We start from the raw sequence: 23,384 nt of genomic DNA, 5'->3' as shown, positions 1-23,384 counted from the left end.
TCAATCACAATACAGACATTTAGAGAGCAAAGGAGTCGCACGGCGCTTTCATTTACAAGTATCATCCACTTCCAACCTGAAGATGGCTTAATAACACAAGTTAAACTATCAGGCTGGGTGGAGAAAGGAAATCACTTTGTCCATTTTACAGGTTCAGTTAAAATTTTTACCCTTGTGAATTCAAGGTCACATCTTCAAAATAGTTTTCAATCCAGCAAATATTTTATCTTGCTATTATTTGTGGATAACTTTTTTGTGGTTAAGCACGTGATTTACAAATGTAATTAAGTGCACAGTCATCTTCAGTGGCCTGGCTAGCAGTTGTACTGAAAACTTTGCGAAAATAAAACCAGAGCTCCACACAAAGACAAGCTAACCTAACCTCATAAATTACCTCTAACTGACAGGTAATTGCTTACTATCAATGTTTTAACAAGCCTGAAATTACTTTATGCATCAAAATTAGAAATCACTGTGGTCCTCATTCCAGCAATTAATGAGGATAGATATATGTCCACTATACACTGAGAAAATGGAGTGTGAAGAAGAAAGGTGAATTCTGAAGGAGTGAGGTTAACGAATTAAAAAATAAGAAAACGTTTTTTACTTAAAAAAAGTATAAAATGCAGGTCAGCTACATCTTCACAGCAAGAAAGCTTGATTAAGCATTTTCATACCTAAAATATGTCTGATTTGTTCTTTAATAAAGTGATCTCCATCTGCTCATGCCCTTGGATTGTTTTTATTAGTTTTTTAGCAGTACAGCTGGCTGTGCTCAAGCCCTACATAACTCTGCATTTTCCTGTTCATAATTAACTAATTATGCTCTAATCAATAGTGTAGATACTGATTTTACAATGTAAATGAGATAAATGAGATAATGGCTGGGGTCAATCTCATTTTATTTACAAAGCCCAGCACACACATCCAATTTCATTACATTGCATCTACCTGCATAGGAGGGAGTCTTATCAGTTGGCCTGCAGAAGTCTTTCTGCAAGCACAGGGGAAAAGGACTTGAGCTTTTACAGAGGAGCAGTGAATACAAAACCTGCCCATTGCTGGCACATTTGTAAGTCACTGGTTAATACCATCGAAAACCACAAAGAGCTGATTCAGCCAGAGTGAAGAACCTATTTTGCATTCACAAGACAGCATCACCCATCTCAAGCTGTAAAAGTAATTACCTACATGTCCCTGAAACACAACATTAATAAGCTAATCTTTAAATACAACTTTCCAAATATGCTTCAGAGACTACAGAAAATCTCTCTTATGTACACACCATTGCCCATCGTCTGCAGTGTCATGTCAAAAGGTACCATGCTGAACAAAATTGCAAAATATATGTGCTACTCTTCATTCATCGCAACAGCTTAGAAAGATTTACTATAATGGAAAAAATAAATAAAACTTTGATACATTATTGAGAAACCATCATCACCATTAAAATTAGAGAATTTATCATATAAGACTTACTCTGGCAAGCTTAGAACTAACTAGAACAAAATGAGAAGTAATCAATCCAGAATTTTTAAACTCTCAGAGAACTGCATAGGTGTGCACTGGCTCACCCATTACCTGGAGGGATACAACATGATGGCTATTCCAGCACCTGTGAGGATTTAACCATTTAAATGCACCTTTCCTTGGCTTGTTCTGGGCCTCATTTCTGAGTAAAGGCTCTTAACACCTGAGGAACAGATGCTTATTCTTGGGCACTGGTCTCTCTCCCTTTAACCCCTCGATCTCAAGAGCTGGGCCCCTCTGAAACTGTGAACAGCTTGAGACACGCATGTGGGTTAATTTTAAATTCCAGCACATTTTGGGGTTCGGATGAACAACTTAAAACCCAGCTATGACAGCTGAAGGCACTGTCATAATTTTGATTCTTGTTAGTGTCTGTATGATAGATCAAACGGCACAAAAAACAGAGTAAGCTGATGTAGCTCAAGTGAATTCAAACCCGAGAACCAAGGTGACTGACTGGACTGGGGCAGGTGTCACACCTTAATTGCAACCAGCCCACAGAACTGATAAGTTCTGGGTGAGAGGAATGAATACTATGGCAGGGGTTCTATCAGCAGCTCTTACATGTAATGTACACGTTCCTGTACCTTTATGTAAAGAATAAAATTAAAGATCTAATGGTGACATAACTGAATAATCTTATATTTAGTGCACTATTATTAATGCTGTCCAAACAGTACATTTATTGCACTTACTGAGGGAGGAGCCCAAAACAATAGTGCTATTTCTTTATGGAATATGTGGAAAACATTCTTCTTTTTAGCTTTTTTTTCTGACAACTCTTGAAACAAAGTGAAGTGAAAATACATTTTGTATATTACCCTGCCATTCTACACCAAAACTCTTCAATTCAGCCCCACAGATTCCAACAGAAATTGCTTTTGTTTTGCTGTGACATGTCATAGGCCAAGCATAGACCACAAGTGATGCAGTGCTGTATTCAGACTCTAATTTAAAACATGAGGTCTAGATCCTCAGAAGCTCTTTTGTTTTTAGGCAGAATATTGCCAAAAGAGAAAAACATACTAAAGTATGAAATGGAAAAAGCTGTTTTTCCTCTTCCCAATTTTTACACACTTTTCCTTGCCTACAAGGAACATAACAACTCAAAATGGTCAAGTCACCTTGCTGTTTCTGTTCTAGAGAACAGTTTTAAGAAACCTTTAGCACCAGGATAATTTAATAGTCTTCTCACATAGGCCAGCCAAGCTTTATGGGACATGAGCACCAGGAGTGTGACAGATTCCAGCACTAAAATTCTTCCATGACTGCACTTGCATGCAATACTGAATATAAACCAGGATATAGCCTAATTATATAGCCTCTTCAAACACAGACACTGGTTATCCTGAAAGGCTATCTCCAAAGATGCTCAAAATTCAACTGTATGTAATGCTATGGAACTTCATCTAATTTCAAAGTTAGATCTAACTTTGCAGTCAGCCCTGCTTTGAGTGGGGGCTGGAACGGACGTCCTCTACAGGTTTTTTCCAACCTACTTCTTTCTTGATTATAATCTTTTCACAATTTTCATTTAAGTAAATGAAATACTCTTTCTGGGAAGAATAATGCTTATGGTATTCTACAAGTAATTAAAAGCCACACTCAAATTTCTATTTTGAACAATGCAATCATACAAAAAGGAAGTCCTTGACTTCCATAGTTTATAATGTTATATGAGACAGTATATATTACTTCATTCTGTTATGCCTGGAAGAGAGTGGCATGGATATTGCTGAAAGGTGAGAGAATATACCAGACTCAGGATGATTATTACATTCTGGTTTTTATATCCACCTACTACTGATGAAGACAGTGTATGGGCAAGAAGGACATACGGCCCGACAGAGCAGGATGACTTTAGTGATCTTCAGCTAACAGTAGTTTCACGATGAACTACTTACACAGTTCTGTATGTGGGAAACTGTATAATCTCTAACTTACTCAACGTTCTGTCCAAACTCAAGGACATGAATAAAATTATTGTTTTTCTCTTTAGTATAAAATAGTCTGGTGGAAAAGCCTTCATTCACTCAGAAGATCTGTGCTACATTTTTCAGCATCTGCTACATCAACTAATTTTTAAAGAAATCCTGTATTTAGCTCTAGTTACAACACATAACAGCGTGAACTTCTATGGCTTTGACCTCTAAGCCATTCTGCTTTTAAGTAAAAAAGGTAAAGAAAACATTCTACTTGCAAATTCAAAAGAAAAAAACATTTTATCTAGCTTCTACTCCCCACCTCCACAGATGTTTATTATGATATAAACTAAACATCAAATACTTCATTTTAACAGAACTGAGAAATAGCGTCAATTAAAGCTCAAATGAGCAAAAGAAAATAAACATTAGTCTGGCAGACATTTGTGTAGCTAAATTTATTATGCTAAACCCCAAACTGTCACCCCTCCTACTTAATTCATGCTTTTTACTATTAAAACAAATAAATAACCCCAAAAATCCAAAAACCTAACACTGATTATTCATGGGCAAGGAAGAATCTAAACTGGCTATTGTTATGTGACATTCCTGTGTAACCCAGATTTTTTCTGAATGGTCAACAAGTCATCTGTTTCGTGAACTGTACACAATTTGCGTGTACACAATGAATTATAACAACACTATAAAGAAACTTTACTTACTACACCTGCAAGTGAAAAGCTTCCTTTCAGCAAGAAATGCTCATTTTTCTCTCTCTCATAGTAATTAAAAACTATAAAACACACAAGTTTGATAAATTATCTTGCAAAATTAAGGGCCCACATATACAATGGGAGTGTTTACATCAACATGTAAACAGTATGTCAAGTGTGTTTGCTTTTGTTATCATACAGTTACAGTACAGAACTTATATTTACAGTATTTTTAAGTTTAAATTAAGTACTTCTGTGAAGACAATACCTCCAAGACATTTATTAAGATAACTGCTACACAAATTAGAATTCTCAAAAAAGTCCAAAATATTTTCTTTCTTGGTAAAACCAGGAAATTCTGAAAGAACAAGGATAACCCCCCCTGACAAACTGAAGAGTATAAAATTTAAGAAATGTATTAGCAAAAGCTGCGTTAGTTTTTCTGAAGTACATTCTAGTCGTAATACATGACTGCATCTATAGTGCCATTCTCAGGTATTCAGCCTAATAACTATACTGAATGGTGTACTGTTTGTGAACTACTAGAGAAGTCCATTATCGCTTTGAATATTGCCATAAAACTTCTTTCAAAAGGTGAAATATCAAGTGTTAACATCTGGCTTTCCAGAAAAGAGGCAAATGACATAGTAATTCATAGGAATGAGAGAGAGATATTCAAAACTACACTAAAACCTGATGTAAAAAGAAAGTGCCAAAGAAGGAACAAAATCCTACAAAGAAGTTGTACTGGGGAACAACCATAGGAAATACAGCAGGAAACCTCCTTGGAATATTAAGCATGCTCATGGGAGTATCAATACTCAAACAATTTTTAACACACATTAATCTGTCCTTAAAATCCTCCAACAGCAGAGATTGCTCAAGTTCCCTAACAAATTTCTGTAGTGTAATTATTCTCATTGTTAAAAAAAAAATTTCTATTGCCTAATCCAAATCATCTTGCTACAATTTAACTTATTTTTGGTCTGACCAGATTTGAAGAACTCCTTTTTTCCATTCTTTGCAGCAACTTCTCTCATTTTTATACTAATTTAGGATGTTTGAAGAGAGATTCCCCAGTCTTCTCTAAATTAAAGAAATCCAACCATTTTAAGCTTTTCTAGTCATTTATGTCTCCTGTAGTCTTCTTACCATGTAATTCAGTTACCTTTGGACTGTCTCTATGTATTTCTTGCCAAAGCGGCCAGCATATGCTGAGGCTTTTCCAGGGGTGAGACAGTAGTCTTCTGAATATTCAGGAGGAGTACTTTCATGTGCTAAATGTAACACCTCACACCTCTCTTCGGACATCTCAGGTATGATCAGTTTGATTCATGATCGGTTTGTGATTCAGACTCCCACATACCTTCTTTTTTGAAGATGTATCTCCTAGCTAGTTACTCTTTGTATCTTAATCATGTACTAAACAGTGATTTGCCTTTTCCTTTACTGTACCACATGCTCTTTCTGAATGCTCTCCTAAAATTTCATTTTTAATTCTAACACTGTAGTGCATCACATAAATCTGGCATCACCTGCAAATGTAACCAAACACTTTACCCCAGCACCTAATACACTAAGGCAAAAAATAACAAAAAATATAATACTGAATCCAGGAGAGTTCTGAGTGGAACCCCATGAGTGGAATACCATTCCTGTTCGACAGTGTGTCCATGGTAATTAGTGTATTTTTCTAATCAGCTACATATTTTATTGCAGCTTAATTAACAGACTATTTCTCTGGCTTCTTTAGCAGAATGCCACACACAAAAGTATTTTAAAAGTCTTAATAAAGGCAAGATATGCTACATTTACCATTCTCTCCTACTCACACTACCTAGACTGTGTTACTGATCATAAATCACAGTAAACATTACTTACTTTTTCCACCCCCACTCCCTAAAGTCAGCATGACCTATGGGCAAACACCTTTTTTAGCACAGCATTTGGATATAACTTTTTACTTCCAGAATTCTGGACAAGTGGTCACCAACTTTTGTCCTTTCTTCCTAAAACAGATTAATGGATTCTTAAATAACAGAATCCTGCACGAACACCTATTTCCTAGTAGCAAATTGCTTTATTTTTAAGGTGTCTTTGTGTGCCTTGCCAACACAGACTGGTAAGCATTTCCGATTATTAAGACAAAAATCTTACCCTGTTATCATCCCATCCCCTTTTTAAAACAAAACGACGTGTTAGACATCAGGTTAATTTTATTTAATATAATATCCAGACACGAAATGCCCTGGTAAGATATGACTTGCAGATAAGGATACAGAAATTTGTATATTTCTCCTATTACTTATTACAGCATTTAATTTCTTTCTTATGTTTAAAAAATATTTTCAAATAAAAATGTGCCTTGATAGATGACAAAAACCACCATATCTCAGGAAATCCAAAGATTATATGTCATAAAGTTACAAGTGTGATTTAATTTAAGCAGAATTTTTCCGAGCAAGTTCAAGATGAAAACGATGAAGATGCCACCACACTGCTACTGTAGATTTAAGAACTGGATCAGTACCATTTTGTAGATCAACATAATATGTCTGCATCTACCGGGATATATGTGGACGAAGATGAAGATCTCAGCTGTCATGCTGTGTGATCAGTTCTTCATTCCTTCCCCAACTTATTATACATAACAATTTCATACTTGTATTGTGAGGAGATAAACTTGTCCTGAACACTGAGAAGTAAGAGAAGTAAGCCAAATAAAACAAGAGTCTGCATATACTCAAACTTTTCTTTTTCTTAAAAATATTTCAGAAAGCAATATAGGTATAGTTCTATTCACTTGAATGTCTGAAGTCAGAAACAATTAGTTCATACTAATAAGCATAAAATCAATTTTTCCGTGGCAAATCTATTCCTTCAGGATAGTAAGTGCCAAGTGTTTTACAGGTCTCATTATTAGTGAACATTTCTTTTTTACAGTAAGGTCTATGTACAACACGGTGTTCTATATAGAAATGTTCTTATTAAACTGCATATAAGTAGAGCGGCAGGCGAATTGCAAACCGTTGCTCATTTCTTTCAGTATCACCATAGAGGAACGCACAATATTTAAGTCCCACAGGCTTCTGTCACTCTTCAGTGAATCCAAGCATTGTATAACATCATTTGCCAATGAAGCACAGGGGAAAAAGACATTACTTAATAGGACAATTCTGACAAGACATTTATCCAGGATTTTTCAACAATGCACATACGAAATGTTCCTGATTAGTGCAAAAAATTGCAGGTAAATTAACTACCTTGTCAGTCCAAATAACAAACCAATCAATTACAGTCTATCCAAGCCTGACAAGCAAACTCAACTTTTTGTCATAATAAGCTTATAGTAGAGACAAGGTAGCTGTTCTCCTTTACTTTAGGTACTCTATTGAGAGCTTTATCCACATCTAAAAATCATATTATAAAAGGCTTCCACGATTGCCTCCGAGGATGAGTTGTGGCAGAGTTGTGTCTCATGAAGGGAATCTACACAGTAAAGTGATAAGAAAAAAATATTAACATTGAAAGATCATAGCAGCTCTGCTCTGTCTTATGAAACATTTTAACATCACACTAAATTCAAGCAATGTGTATGCTCAGATCCAAATACTTTAAGACCCTCATACCAAACTTCCAAGAGTCTCTAAGTATTAAAACATTAAACTGAGTTAAGTCTAGCATCCTTCAAACTTTTTCTTAATATAGCTCAAAGAACAAATGTAGTCCACCAGAAGACAGAGAAGACTTTCTCCCTTTTTTGAAAAAAAAAAATAATCATAAAAGTAACAATTTAATACCAGTAGGCTTGAACGTGAAGCTAGCATTTTCCTCGGATTTGAAACCCACACAAATGCAGCTATGGGATTGACTACATAACAAGCACAAACAACATGGGTATTGTGTTACAACCTTAAAAAATGCGTGTTTCATAGAACAGCATTTGAGAGAAAAATCAGTCTTAGGATCAGCATTAAGTAAGGGAGGGTTTCTTTCATAATGCAATTAAATAATTCAGTACATAGGAAGCTTTAGTCACTTTTGAAACAATGTCTTTATGTCTTTGAGGCAGTAATTCAAAAGTCTTCACAGCTTTTTTTCCTACTTGTACTTCCTGTCTTTTGACACTCTCATGACATATCTACTTTTCAAGGATGCTTTTTTCAGACTCCACAATTTTAAAGTGCTGATTCTCTAAACACTGTAAAAAACTACTTGCAATACAGCAAATTAATGTAATTCATAGCATTGTGAGATCTTTTAAGTAGAAAAAAATCCATTTAAGCTGTACTGGCATAGCAAATACACATCAGTTTCCAAAGACTGACCTATATAAAGTCTCCACTGCATTTGTTTTGTTTTCTACTTTGAAATGTATTAAAGTAGAATTGTAAATAAAAAGGAATTCTAAACTGCTGTCCTGTTCTCATAAAACAAAAAATAATCTGATGAACAGGAGCAATAGTGTTGCAACATGTTCCAAACACAGTTCTTTGCAAACTAATTTTAATTTTGAGTGTAAGGATTTTGAGTCTAGGAATTAGAGGGACAGCAAGGAAGTAGCACATGTAAATCCATTACAATTCTCACTTCATCTCTCACTCAGGACACGATTAGAATTTTAAATCAGGTGTCCTGAACTGCAATACTAGAGTCCAATTTGTAACTTTTTAAGAAAAATGAAGAAAAGCTGAGCTGTAAAATAGAACCACTTTTAATAGTCATCTTATTATAATCCTCTTCCTTTAGTGAGTGCAACTGGTTTTGTTCTGATCAGCTCAGAGCGAGTAAAGTTGACATTAGTGCACATTCAAGAACAGTAACATGAAGGGTGGCAGCAGCAAACAATCTGAGACAAGCTCAAGGTCTTTGTGCCACCTCTGTCCTCTCAGCAACATTATGAGTAACTGCAACTGCACCATCAGAGGCAGCTCATCAGAATGTGACAGCCTGTGCCCCATCTGGGCTTGCAAGGTTTGGACACGAATACAGTGATCTATATTTTTAATACAAGTTTTTATTTCTGTTTCTCAAAATGAGTGTGTACATATATTTACACACACATATATGTATGTATATGCACTCACATATATGTAAATGTATATATAATTGTACTCTTACATAAATAAGTTTATATTCAAAAATTATTTTATGTAAAAACTACATTTAGGAAAACATGTTTTTATATATGAAACAAACTGCATAGCTAAACTAATACAATACTAAGTTAAAATTTAACAATAGGCTCAGAAATTGAAGTAACAAAAGACAAACAAGGCTCACAGACGAAAACTCTAACTATAGAGCAAAGCTAAGATCCTAATTTTTTGTAGTACTTTAGGTAAGGCTGTAAGAACACAAGCATCAAGTGGGAAGTGAAAGTAACCTGCACCTGCACTAGTGATTCCAATAATATTTCTGTGCATTGCATTTTTATTGATAACATATAAAGAAATTTTAAAGAATATTATAATATTTACTGATACACTAACGTTAATATACTTTTTAAATGGGTGGACAATTTTTCCATTTCTGCTCTTTTTTAAATTTGACTTGAGATTATTTATTTTACATGATTTAGCATTATCTTCGCCCCTCTCAAATTTAAATATTATTTAGTTAAGTATTATTAAGTTAAACTGACTTTGTTTAAACACAACTCTAACCAACAACGGATTGTTAGAAGGAATATAAGTGGATAAATACAATACTTTATTAAGCTTGTAACCCACAAAATCATCTGGTAACTGACTACTGATTCTGGAAAAATACTTACTAAAAATTTCCCCCACACTGATGACATTTCTCCTGTTTCATTCTTTGCTTTTGCTTTTCTCCCACCCTTATGTACCATTTCCCAACTTTCCATCATCCAAAGAACTGCTCCCTTTCCTACACATCCACTTGAATTTCTACTGACTGCCGTATCCAGAGCTGCCTGCGGTGTCTTGCATTTTTGGTCTTAGTTGGGAAAGGAGTTCACTGAACACAAACTTCTGAAAGAAGGACAGCGAGCAAAACTGAACAGCTTTCATTTCTCACCAGTAGATAGAACAAATAGCAGACAGAAAAAGCACCTCCTTCATTCCAGGACAAATATAACTATGAAGGCCCTTCCTTCAAGTTTTGGTACAAAAAGAGAGAAACACATCACCCTTTTCACTTCTCTTCCCTGTAATCTGCTCTTCAGTTAAGTAAATATTATGTAATGGGGGACGTGGGTCTACGAATATGTGCAAATTTCCTTTTCAAAGGAATCTACAGCACAAGAACCCCCCCAAATTATTTCAATACTTGCTACTGGAATTGCTAAAGGCCCTCTTCATTTTTGTAACCATTACTGGAAAGTGCAAATCGCAGACAAATGTAATGCTTATGTTAGTAGTTTTGATCCTTGTTCTTTTTTAGCCATTTTAATACTTGCTTTCATCAGATAAATACCCATTGTGAGAACAATGTTTTTGGCTGCTACCTGGGAACAAGTAAAATACATTTGCAACCATAATGTAAGCTCAGTTTATCTTCAAAGATCTGAAGGTAGGAAACTGCTTCAGCATACCTTACCAATTCTGAAACATGAGGACCCTCTCACCTAGCAAGTCTGTCAAGCCTAAAGAGGTATTTGGAAACTTGAATGAAGTAAGATGGTAATGAAATAGAGGGAAAACAGAGCTATTTAATTATAGCTATTTAATTATAGAAGAAGTGCTGACAAAAACCAGTTTTAGAAAGCAAGGAACCATATCTGCAGTAAACATCAAACCATCTGTAAGTGATACAAGTTATACGCATTTTTAAAATTCAAGCTGCTCAAGGTACAGCCCCTCATCCCAGGAATTGATGTGTACTCATAACTCCATTAAGTGGATGAGAGCTGCAGAGCTCTTTAGTGGAAAAAAATAAAAAAGCAGACCCCCAAAACAATGATGAGCAATGTGTCTTCTAGACACTGTTAATTACTTCAATTTTTCTCAGTACTGATCAAGTAAAAAATATTAATAAATGCTTCCTGAGTGGTTACAGATTTCTGTTCGCTAATATACACACTGATTAGTCTGTAAATAAGTTATCTGCAGGACAAAAGATCACAGAACCTGAGGTACCACTGGAACAGAAAAGCTCTGCTTCCTTCTAATAACTGGAACACTGGAGTGTAACTAGTGACACTTAGAGCTGGTCACTGCATAAATGAGGTAAACAAATCAGACTAATCAGTAGTCCCGATTTACAGAATTCTGTTTTCCAAGTACCACTATGCTCACTTTGAAACAAGAACACATTTTCAAACCATTTCAAAGCCTAGAAGAAATAATATATCCTATACAAAAGATTAAATAGAATATTGGTATCACATATGTGAAATGGTTTTATTTGGCAATAAAAGTGTCATTTTCCATCACTCTGCACTGTCTTTATGAATACAAGCTTCTGAGAACCCATGAAAAACATTTCTCTCAATACACTCAATACTCTACATGAAACCCAGCTTTCTCTTTTAAGAGACTGCATTTACAGACCTTGCCACAACAAGGTCCTTGATGTTATCGAAGCAATTTCAAGATACTTTAATCATTGGCAAAACTCAGTAACCTGACAAGAGAAATTTGGTCCAGGAAGATTTCAGTAACTTAAAAGGAAGGTTATTGACTGATGTAATTTCATTTGGATGTGACTGAATCCAATTGATCTGGCTTTTGCAATGCATATCTCCTCTGTGCAGCTGTTCCTATCTGATTCTGCGTGCAAGTGCAAGGAGTGACTGACTATCCCTTTCCACTTCAAGCAAAACTCTTCCTTCCTCCCGCTATTATTTTGAATGAACACATGAGGAGAGCATTTTCAAGTTTAATCTCTGTACTGACTGTAAGGAAAAATATACTCAATTGAATGCCAACCCATGAATTCAATTGAATCTTGTGGTTGCTAGCATATTCATTACATAATTAGAAAAACAAATCACAGAACATACTTCATTATTATTATTATTATCATCCTAAATACTGAGTTAGGGCTTGTATAACACAAGGTCAAATGACAGCACAAAACTAATTCTCAACCCCAACTGCACAATATCATGTAATCTACACTTTAACAGATTGTACGTATTTTCAGTTGAGTACTTAGATGCATTCAAAAGAAAAAAAAATGAGCATGATAACTTAAAACCAGGCTATGACATGTATGAAATCATATCTTCCCATCCAAGTTTGGTTTACAGCAGTTTTAACAAAAATGTAGCAGTATGAACACCACAATTGAAGTTAAGTTTAAACAGCATAAATCTTAGAGAAACTGTGGTATAGATGGGAAGTTTAAAAAGCCTTGAAGGGAAATGAGTGGGCCACTGTCCCCAGATGCTGTTCATGTATGTTGCTGCTCTGCTAAATATCAGACACCTTGTTTAGATTACATCAGAATTAAGGAGAACTAAGGCGGGCACTGACATGCACCTCAGACGACAAGTGATCTACATGCATCAGTGTATTCTTTAACAAAGATATTTTCTCCAAAATTCAGTACAGCTATTACAACTTGAGTCATTTTGCCTCTCATTCAGGAAGCCATCTTATTCAGATACTTGGATAACTGAATAGTGATGAATAATGTAATCATCATTATATGATCACGAACTATAACTGAATCAGGATGTGGCAACAGATGTTGTCACCAACATGTAGCTGGCAAGTCAGCTTTTTTAAGATTACAAAACAGAATTTCATGAAGGTGTCTCAGTTTAATTACTAATTAACTGAATTACTAGTAACTCGAATATAAATTCTAAATGTTAGGTCTAACTACTGCCTGTAAAAAGGTGTTGCTTCAAAAATAAGCCTTTTGCAGAGATTTAAAAAGAAATCAAGGCCTCAGTTTTAATATCAAACAGAATTTATATTTACAAAAATATTTTAACATACTAAACTGCTTTATACCCTCCTGTTTAAATGACTGAGTCATTTTCCTCAACACTCTGTGATGCAGGGCAAATTTATCAATGGAACATTAGTACAAATAAGCCAACAGTAACTGTGTTATAAAGTCAGTAAGATAAAACGCAACTGAAATTGACCTGAAATAGTGGAGCACAGTAGCTTAATGTGCCATCTCCAACATAATGCTCTTACCACATGCACACTTTTTCTCAGTTTGTATGCTGTCTTGGTTGTGAAAGTGAACAGATGGGAAGTCTTATGAAATGCATATCTACCCTGACAGCAAAGTTACATATTATATTCAATTATTTCACCCATCAAGATGGATGTAACATGCAAAAATGTCAAAGCAACAGAAGAAAAAGGGAAAGGCAATGCAAGCACAGAAATTTAAAAAGCTATTTTATCTATAGAAGCATACACCGATTTAAAGACAGAATTTTATAATTTTGAATTATGTGAAAGCTGATAATTTAAATCAAAACTTGGTACTTCTTAAACAACCAAAACATAATTTTCAAAATACTTCTGATCCCCTAAATAGGTATATATACAATTTGAAAAGTAAAACTTTGCTTTACAAGAAAGCCATTTGGTATTTCCTCACACAGACAGGGGTTTATTTCCCCCTTGTTTATTTCATGGAAGTGGAATGAAGTGAAACAAAAAGAATTAGGAAAAATTTTCGCTGCAGAACTAAGTTGGCCTTTACTCAGCCAGCCCTAGTCTTAGGCTGACTGCACACACAAAACATGCTTGACCAACTAAACATGACTAGCTGGCCTTAAGACAAAACAGTGAGCTTTCCCCCTGATTAGACAGCAAATTTTTCTTAAGTTCTAAGACTTCTGAGGGTCTTACAGTGCCAGGAACAGTTGGGCTGCTCTGAAGCAGCGTTTTGTGCCAGACATGCCCATAGAATCCAATCGTCAGCATTAACCACCACTTCACCTGCCTGATCCCCAAGCAGGCTGAAAAGGCTTCAGGTTCTGTTGATGATAATAGTCACAGAGTATGTTTCCAGTAAAATTACCTCTTGCATAAACTGTGTGTAATTAAGACTTGATCTATCACTAAAGTAAGTCAACTGCATAAACTCAATAAAAATGTTTATATTTTATATATTACACAAACTCTTTTTTATTATAAGTATTGTCATTCACTGTAAGAACAGTGTGTTCTTTCTTAACTACTACACAAATATACTAACATACCATTAATCTTTCTGATGATAATACTACATTAGATTTTATTATTTTGTTTGTTTCTTTAAAGAAAATGAGATGAAGGCATTTTCAGTGGGTTGGCTTTTTATCACTGGGGTGAGATGACTTCTGAAAAGATAATCTGAATTTCATTGTAATGTCTAAATTTTAACACTTGACAGTCACCACAAGGTGAGCCAACTGCGAAGCCACTGGACTGCATGGTTTTCATGATGCTGTTAATGAAAATGCATGGCTAAGCCGCTGAGTTAGCCATCAGCTATTAATGGTGTATTGATAACGGTGAAGCACGTAGAACCTCCCTTGTGACTTCAATATGTTAAAATCTAAGCATGACTATCAGAGCACCACAAAACAAGCCAAAGCAGGAATCCTGCTTTCCCGCTCAGCTGCTCTTTAAAGCACGTGTCTAATAATAAGGCTGAACCGTCCCACTGCAGGTAACAGGCTTCATGTAATTATATTAGTCTGATCAGTCTAAAACACAGATTCAGGGCTAACAGGTATTTTTTCCAACTTTTTAAAGTAATTTCTTCTTCAATACATTTACAGGTTTTTCTCCTGACAAAACTCCCACTCCTAGAAACAAAACTATAACAGTTCCATTGTGAGCCACTCAAATCTCTAATGCATCACGCAGAGCCTCTTTACCAAACTGCTGTATATCATAGCCCAGGTTAAAATCTGTGATGCACTTGCTGCTACGGCTGAGATACGCGGAAATCAATTAAGATCAGGTTTTATTTATAGTTTAGATTGAGAAGATTAATGGCACTACTGAAACTTTATTGCTTATTGGAACATTGTGTCTAGAGAACAAAGGGAGGTCCAAGTGCAGTCTCTTATCACTGTTACGGTTTAAAAATTACAGAAGAATTTACTACTTCTTCATCACAAATGCTACAAAAAGCTGTATCATAGCTTTGGAAGAGGAAACCTTGACTTGTCAAAGAAACTGCTAGGCAAAATCCTGCAGGTGGCTGTCACAAAAAGGAAGGTCATCAAGCGAGAAAGGGATGATTTTTAATAGAAAAGTTACTCAGAGCTCCGAGAAACACATCATCCCATTGTGCAAGAGACAAGGAAATACAGTAGCAGGTCTGTTTGCTTAAGCAAGAGACTTCTTATTCAACTAGATTAGCAAAATGAGTGGTGGTAACACACAGGATATGGAAACACATAGAAGTTACACAGGAGCAGTATTAAAGGTTGCTTGAGCACTTAGGGACAAAATTCAGAAGGCAACGCCCCAGATGAATCCGATAAGAAACAGAAAGATGTTCTACAAGAATGTTAGCAGTTAAATGAAGTCCAGAGAACACACAGATCGTATTTGAACTGGTAGCACAGAAGGGGCTGATGTACTTGATGCCTTTGTGCTCAATGCCTTGGTCTGCACAGTGAAACTCTGCTCTCAGACTTCCATGCCAGCCAGCATGATCTGGGAAAAAGGAGGACAGCCAACAGCAGGAAAGTAATGAGTCAGGGTCTATTCTGTCTGAATGTATTCAAATCCACAGGGATTATCCAATGGTTCTGAAAGGGATGCTTGTTGCCTCTGCTGAGCTCCTGTGTAAGATCTAAGAAATGTCATTACAACCAAGGCAAGTCTCTGACAACTGAAACTAAGACATGCCCTTTAATAAAAGGTATTAAGTAGGTCCTAGGATATCACAGGCTGGTCAGACTCACCTCTGCCCTAGGAAAGATCAAGAAGCAGGTCCTCTTGGGATCCATTTTCAAACATGTGAAGGGATGAAAATAACCCAGAGCACTCAAAAAAGATTTATCCTGTGTGAAGGGGTTGCTTACATTTGAATAACCTTACTGCCTTCTAAGATGAAATGATTGGCTACATGAATGAGGGAAGAGCAGTCATGCTAACATAGCCAAGCATATTCAGCGCAAGGCTTTTCACACAGTCTCCTACGGCATTTCATTACTAAGTGCAAGGCTAGACGAATGGGTTGAATGCCAGCTGGACTGCTGGGCTCAAAGAGCAGCAGACAACAGCTTGAGATCATGATGATGTCCAATAGCAGATGAAGTACCACAAGGGGTGATTTTGGGGCTAATATAGTTCATTAAAAAATCATCATATGAGACAAAATTCACCCTATGCAACTTTAAGAATGACACTAAGTTATGAAGGGTGGACTGGCAAATTGAACAGTAAAGCACCAATCCAAAATTTGCTTGAGAAGCTTGAAGATTAGAACAACAGATAATTGTGAAGCTCATCAAGAAACAGAATGAAATTTTGCATGGAGGGGGGATAACTCCAGGCATCAGTGCAGATTAAGAAGCAACTGAGCTGCTCTCACCCCTGCCAAAAGGACCTGGAGGTTAAAATGAGTGTCAGCCTCAGTATGATTAAATGAACATGGGACCAGAAAAATCAAGGAGATCTTCTACTCAGAACTAATGAGGCTGTGCTTAAAATGCCATACCAGTTTCAGGCCACTCAATTCAAGAGAGATGAGAAAACACAGTCCACTTAAGAGCTACCTAGATGACAGGGCCTGCAGCATCCAGCCTGCAAGGAGAGGCTGAGGGAGCTGGCCTCATTTAGATGGGGAAAGAGGACGCTAAGGGGCAAAGTGGGGGGATCGAGCCGCAACCCACAAACACCTGAAGAGCAGTTACACAGACAGTGATGCCAAATTCTCCTCATTCATGACCAACGACATCATGTGGGTTCACAGCAACAACCTGCAGCGTGGGAGGCTCAGAGCGAATATCAGCAGCAGTTTGTCCATTGTGAGGAGCAGTGCAGCAAGTTCTGAGGGTATTCAGGACTCCTGGGTATGGTAACAGTCAAGCAAGAAATCATGATAATTTGTTCTTGATATTCTAAAAGCCTTCATTTCAGGTATTACAAGAGTAATCCCTACATCAGCCATTATTTTTAAGTATTGCTGATTCCTATGATCAGGATGGGAAGTAGCTACATTGAAAAAAACCCTGTGATGCTCAGTGTCTGGGTCAGTGGGGAACTTCTGTCAGTTACAAGGAATAATAAGAAATTTGCTTACCAGCCCTCTTATGGACAGCATTTGACCGTCCACACACCAATACAGGATCTCTAAGAGGTGTCCAAGACTGATTTATAATCAGTCTAGTTGTATAAAAGTAGTAAAATGTTGTACCCTGATGCCACCCTAAAATTCAATGGTAGCTGTCACAATAAAGGCCCTTTTCTTTGATTAAAAGGTGCTTTTATATTCTGCTGAAACCTAGATAACATAAACTTCTCACCAAGTAAAAGCCAAGAAAAGTTGTGTTTTTTTAACTGTGAGCACATCTAAAGCATATCCGTAGCCATCAAAATAAAATCCTCAAGAAAACTAGTATTATTCATGTATATTTACAATTCCAAAATAGAAGACTTTTGACATTAAATGGCCTAAGTAAAAAGTTCCCAGATGCATTTACAAACAAAATATAAAGTCAGGAAAGTATGGAAAATGTAATGCATTCACTTGCACAGTACATACACATCCCTGTATTTTAAAATACACATCTTAATACTGGACCAGTTTTTTGAGAGGCCAGGAAGTTTTTCAAACTGATTGATAACTACAGAAGAGCTGGAAAGCTCTGTTTCAAAATGTATTTGCTTAACTTACAAGGAAAACATTTTCTATATTACATTCTAATGTTTAGCCTTAATTTTTAAAACTTTCTAAAACAGAAGTGACAGGTCTCTAAGTGAAAAAGGAATTAGAACAGAATAAATCTGAAATACATACAAAAAACAGGAATTACAGTTTTCTTTCAAACTAGTTCTAGAACATGTATTTTTAGTAATATTTTTTCAAGTTAAGTCAGAAGTTAACCAATATGTATAAACAACAGATATATTTACATTTATATCATAATCAAGCTATATACAAAAATAATAATCTAGCACTCTAAAAAATTATGTAGACAAAGTATTTACAACTACAGTTGTTAGAACATGGTTGTTCGATGCCATGGCTGAGAGCATGCACGCAAATAAAATTCAGATATCATACATAAATCTTAAAAGCAATGACGACTATTTATATTGTATACAAAAATCTGTTAATTAGTAGCACTTATGAAAATGTCAGAAGTTTGATAAAAAGTGTATTAAGAAGATGCCCTCTGTGCTATGTAATATATAAATTATTTCCAAAAGAATTAAAAAAAAAAAAAATCAGTAAAATGATCACTAAAATGATTATTTAAGTTTTTTCTCAAACAATATAAAAAAAGGCTCTCAACAAAATAATTTCATTATGACAAAAATGGAACTCAAGGAAGAGAGTTTTTGCAGACTTGTTGAAATGTCATTACCACATAAGTGCATTCTTGGATATTACTTTCAGCAGCAACATAAACAACACAGTGTAGATGAAACATGAAGTAGGGTTTTTTCAACTGAATCAAAAGATGTAGTAACTTTTTTAGACAGAAAAATCATATTTTATTTGTACTACATATTGTCATCATATTACATCTTGGCAATAAAATCTATATAAAACAAACCTCAAGTAAATCAAACCAGCAGGGTGAATTGATGCCTCTGGGCACATTTGGCCAGCCAGATCCGTTCCACAGTCCAGTTCACTTCACAACATGAGAACAAACTCAGCATTCAGTCCAGGCAGAAATGAAACTGCTTTTAAAAGCAATTAGTAACAGGCTTAAAAGCATTTCAAGTAATGCACCTCTATAATTTTCTGTCTTCAGAAGAGGAATTTGGGGAGAAAAATACGAAATAGAAAAAGACTGTATGTAATTCTGCATAACTTCAGAACTGCAGAGTACATTCGGCCTTTTGCCTTATTAATAGTCATGGTCATCCTGAAATGCTCTTCCACCTTCTCTGTTCCTTTCCATAAATTTTTCCCCTCAAGAAGAAAACACCAAATGTGAATGTATCAACCCAGTGGAATGATGGACATAGAAAAGGCAAAAATGAAGGATACAAAGAAGTTAAAGAATTTGATTTCAAGAAAATTGCGAAGTGCTTCAATCTGTGACTGTGATTAACTGATTCCTGAAGTCTCTCTTTTCACACTTATTTTTGGAGAACAGAGGAAAATTAAAATATTCCAAATGAGGCTAAGACTATTTTATCTATTCTTTTAATTAATTGGTCAAGATAGAGGAAATATAGCAAGTAACATCAAAAGAAATATATAAAAACTTACAACACAGAATTTCAGGAAAAAAACCTTGTTTACAGAAGAATACTGATCAATATATATTTGATTAGTTAAGCCATATACTCAATGTCTTTCTGCATTTAGAATAAAGAATCTGTAAGCATGCAAAATAAACATATTGTAACTGTAATTATACAGGCAATGCTATTATGGTTTTACACTTTTTTCATTAATGTTCGCTGTCATAATTTTTAGAAAAAAATACTTTCTTGTTTAGTTAAGAGCTTTATTAATATTTTGATTAATCAGTAAAAACAATTTAGCAGAATCGGTCTTAGAGATATTCGTATATCATAGAGTGATGCATATTAACATAAACAAACAGCTTAGAGGACATTTTGTCTTGCTTGTATTCTCTGCCTCTCAACTTGTAAGTAATTTCAACAGAAGCTGTTTAGAAGAACAGTATATTCTGTGACACTGCATTTATTGATGCTCAAATGTACCATCAGGAAGAGAAAAAAAATTAAAAAGCCACCTTGCAGGAGGATTGGATATGACAAAGCTCTTCTATCTGTGTACCTTCAGTATTTTCAAAACAACACACCAGTATCAAAGAGGAATTTCGTGATCATAACAAAACAAATATCCTCTGCCACCCTTACCAATAAAATGGCTGAAAAATTATTAAGATTTCATTTTCCAGTCACCCCCCCCCCCCCCCCCCATCTTTTTGCTTCACTGACTTGCCTCGAACATAGCAACATCTCCTTTCCACACAGGCTTCCTACTCTTGACTCCCTCTCCTGGCTCTTAAAACAGTTCTTCTATTTCACCTCCTCTGACTACCATCCACATGGTTTTCATGTTCCAGTGCTTTCTCTAACCAACCCAACTTCCTCCTTCCAAGTCCTGGGACTTGGTAAGTCTGGACTTTGCTGACTCTCCACACAAGTTTACCACAGACTCTCAATTCTATTTCTGCACATCTACACATTTACCACCCAAACTCAAGTCCTTCTACAGCCTACCAGTCTCAATCCCAACATGTTCTCTGTACTTGGCTGTGACTACCAGCCTTTTTGCCCAGACAACCACAGCTCACGGGTTTGTCTGTCTGTAACCCAAGGCCTTGTTTCGTACAGCACATCTGCATGGCGTAGCTTTACTGAAGAAACACGTTCAGATGTAATATAGTACAAATGCCAAACTCTGCTAGATAAGTAAACAATTTGTGTCTGTTGGTTTGAAATGATATACAGCTGTGACTAAAGAAAAAACCCTCCCACACCAAACAAACCAAACAACCAACCAGCAACACTAAATACCCTGAGAACACAGTGGAGAATCTGAAGATGGCAATTCAGCAAGATCAGGAGCAGCCTGGTCCAAGGAACAAGAGAGACTGAGACATCTTCACCTTACCAATGACTGCCTGAGCAGCAAAGATTCATCAGACATCTGCATTGGGCATGATACTCATACCAAAGCTTAGCCTAGCAACATGCTAGTCCTCACCCTAATTGAGTAAGTAATTGTTGTGTATTCTTGAGTTATAGATATCCTGCTCGCATCTCTCTGTGAATGACAAAAGATGACAGTGACCCGGAAGGAGTTACACACCTGCCCACATTCACTGCGTGTCATGGTTGAACCCCAGCCAGCAACTAAGCGCCACGCAGCTGCTCACTCACTCCTCCTCTCTGTGGTAAAACTTGTGGGTTGAGATAGACAGTTTAATAATAATAATAATAATCGTCATCAACAACAAGCTATATACATATAAATCGCTCACCAGCCATTGACTGATGCCCAGCTTGGCTCGGAGCAGTGATCCTGCCCCTGGCCAGTTCACCCCAGTTTCTATACTACGCTGATATCATATGGTATGGAATATCCCTTTGGGCAGTTTGGGTCAGCTGCCCTGGCTGTGCCCCTTCCCAGATTCTTCTGCACCCCCTTGCTGGCAGAGCATAGGAAGCTAAAAAATCCTTGACTTAGTATAAGCACTACTTAGCAACAACTAAAACATCAGTGTGTTATCAACATTATTCTCATACTAAATCCAAACCACAGCATTATAGCAGCTACTAGGAAGAAAATTAACTCCACTCGAGCTGAAATCAGCGCAGCACTTCTCCACTCTGCATACGAAGTGAAGATACTTTAAATTACCAGTCACAGGCATCATGCTTGAGCTCTTTGCTCTCAGTCTATATTTCTTTTCTTTGCAAGTTCTATGGCAACTTAGTGCTGCAACTGCCAGGATAAGCATGCTCAGCTGGCCCACAGCACACTCAAAGCACAGATGACAAAAGATCTAAAAACTGCTGTACCACAAGTCTGGTAGTTATGAAGAAACTACTCCTCTCTCAATATTCTTGAAGGCTTCCCATTTTCCAGATTTCATCAAATTGATATGGATATATTTCTTCCTTGTCCTTAAGAAAGAAAGGGAGGTTTTCCTCAAAATTCAATTTACTGATCAACGGCTTTTCTTCTTATGTGTGTATGTGTTTGGGGGGCATCTGGGCAAGACAATACACTTGCCCAAACCTCAGATTAAGAATTTTGCCTGAAAACATCCAGCCTAATAAAGATAAACAAGAGATATGGAGAATCTTGTCTGCCAGTGATTCAAGTTTTACAAGAAACTGAAAATGGGTCTGGTACTGCAATTATTACCACTGCCTATATCTAACTTTAGGCTGTACCAATGCCAGCTAAAAACCTCCAGAGGTTAAGTTTTGCTAAGTTTCAGTCATGGGAATTTTATTTGATCATTTCACAATTTCTTACTTCGCTGCCTTTATATCAGTATTTCATAATATAATAATTGCATACAATATGCGTCATTCCTGTTTCTGGATGAAATGTAGTGGTTAGATTTCACTATTTCAGAAACAAAAATAATAGTATGTATTTGAAATAAATGAAAAGAAACTAACATTCTAAAAGAAGAACCAAACTTTCAAAACAAAATACTTCTGGAAAAAATGTAATCAAATATTGACTAAGTCAGCAATGACTTCTCTAACAAATTCCAGACTTTTTTTCTGTTGTTGACAATAACAGAGACACAGAAAGACTCAAATGTGATGACCAAGAGATCCTGAAACACTATTTTTCCCAAAGCTCTGTGCCCAAGGCAGAAGGAATTCTTTTGTATGTTTGAACAATGAAAATGTTACGTACATCTTACAAAACAGCAAAATGAAAAATAACACTCTAAAAACATTCCCATTCCTGGGGATGGCAGAGAACACTCAAGCTACCGAAAAAGGCAACTGCCACAATGTTTAACCAGAAACATAGTTTTTCCTTTTCTTCAAGTAACTTGCTAACTATATGCATTAAGCTCATTGCCAGTTGGTAAATTTTGCTTCAGGTGACAAGAGTTACATTTTGAACCTTATCACTTTAACTTATAAAACCCACCAGCTTCACATAAACATTTCTACATAGATTTGTCAGAGAAAATGTACTTCAAAAATTTATAATACGGATTAATCTATACTGAAAATACCATGCTGCTTAATTTCAGAATTTTATCAGTCTTCATTACTGAAAATAAGTTAATTATCATCTCATACAAATGGCTTAATATAAAATTTAAATGCAAAAATGAAGGGAGCATAGGAATTTTTCTGAAGCATCTCATGGAACAGTGAAAGTAGTTTTGAATGAAATACTAAGGTATTTTCATAATTTGAATGAGACAACACAATATTTAAGTAGAACTAAGAACTACTAACTGAAGTTTCAAAATAAAAGTCCGAGGTCTTTTAAAAATATTATCTTATATGTTTTCTACGGTAAGCAGGATCAACCGAAAAAAGGAAAAATATTTAGGTACCAAGTATCATATACTGTAACCTTAATCCCTTTCCTTTCCCACGAGAAGCAAAACATTATTGTTATCAAT

At 36.0% G+C, this 23,384-nt stretch overlaps 1 protein-coding gene across 8 annotated transcripts in view; it reads right to left on the bottom strand.

The window, feature by feature from the left end:
* PHF14 (PHD finger protein 14) overlaps positions 1 to 23,384 on the bottom strand; it is a 166,135-nt gene that overhangs the window by 55,212 nt on the left and 87,539 nt on the right. The window contains exon 17 of one of the 8 annotated variants that reach the window (XM_065051172.1): positions 6,364 to 7,654. The exons of the other annotated variants lie outside the window; for them this stretch is intronic. Coding sequence (XP_064907244.1) covers positions 7,642 to 7,654 — 13 coding nt within the window. The 3' untranslated portion in view covers positions 6,364 to 7,641. Of the gene's footprint in view, positions 1 to 6,363; positions 7,655 to 23,384 lie in introns of those variants that run through there. 8 annotated transcript variants of the gene reach the window in all.

Source organism: Columba livia, chromosome 2 (genome assembly GCF_036013475.1).
Source record: "Columba livia isolate bColLiv1 breed racing homer chromosome 2, bColLiv1.pat.W.v2, whole genome shotgun sequence".
NCBI lineage: Eukaryota > Metazoa > Chordata > Aves > Columbiformes > Columbidae > Columba > Columba livia.
This window is presented reverse-complemented; position numbering and strand designations above follow the sequence as displayed.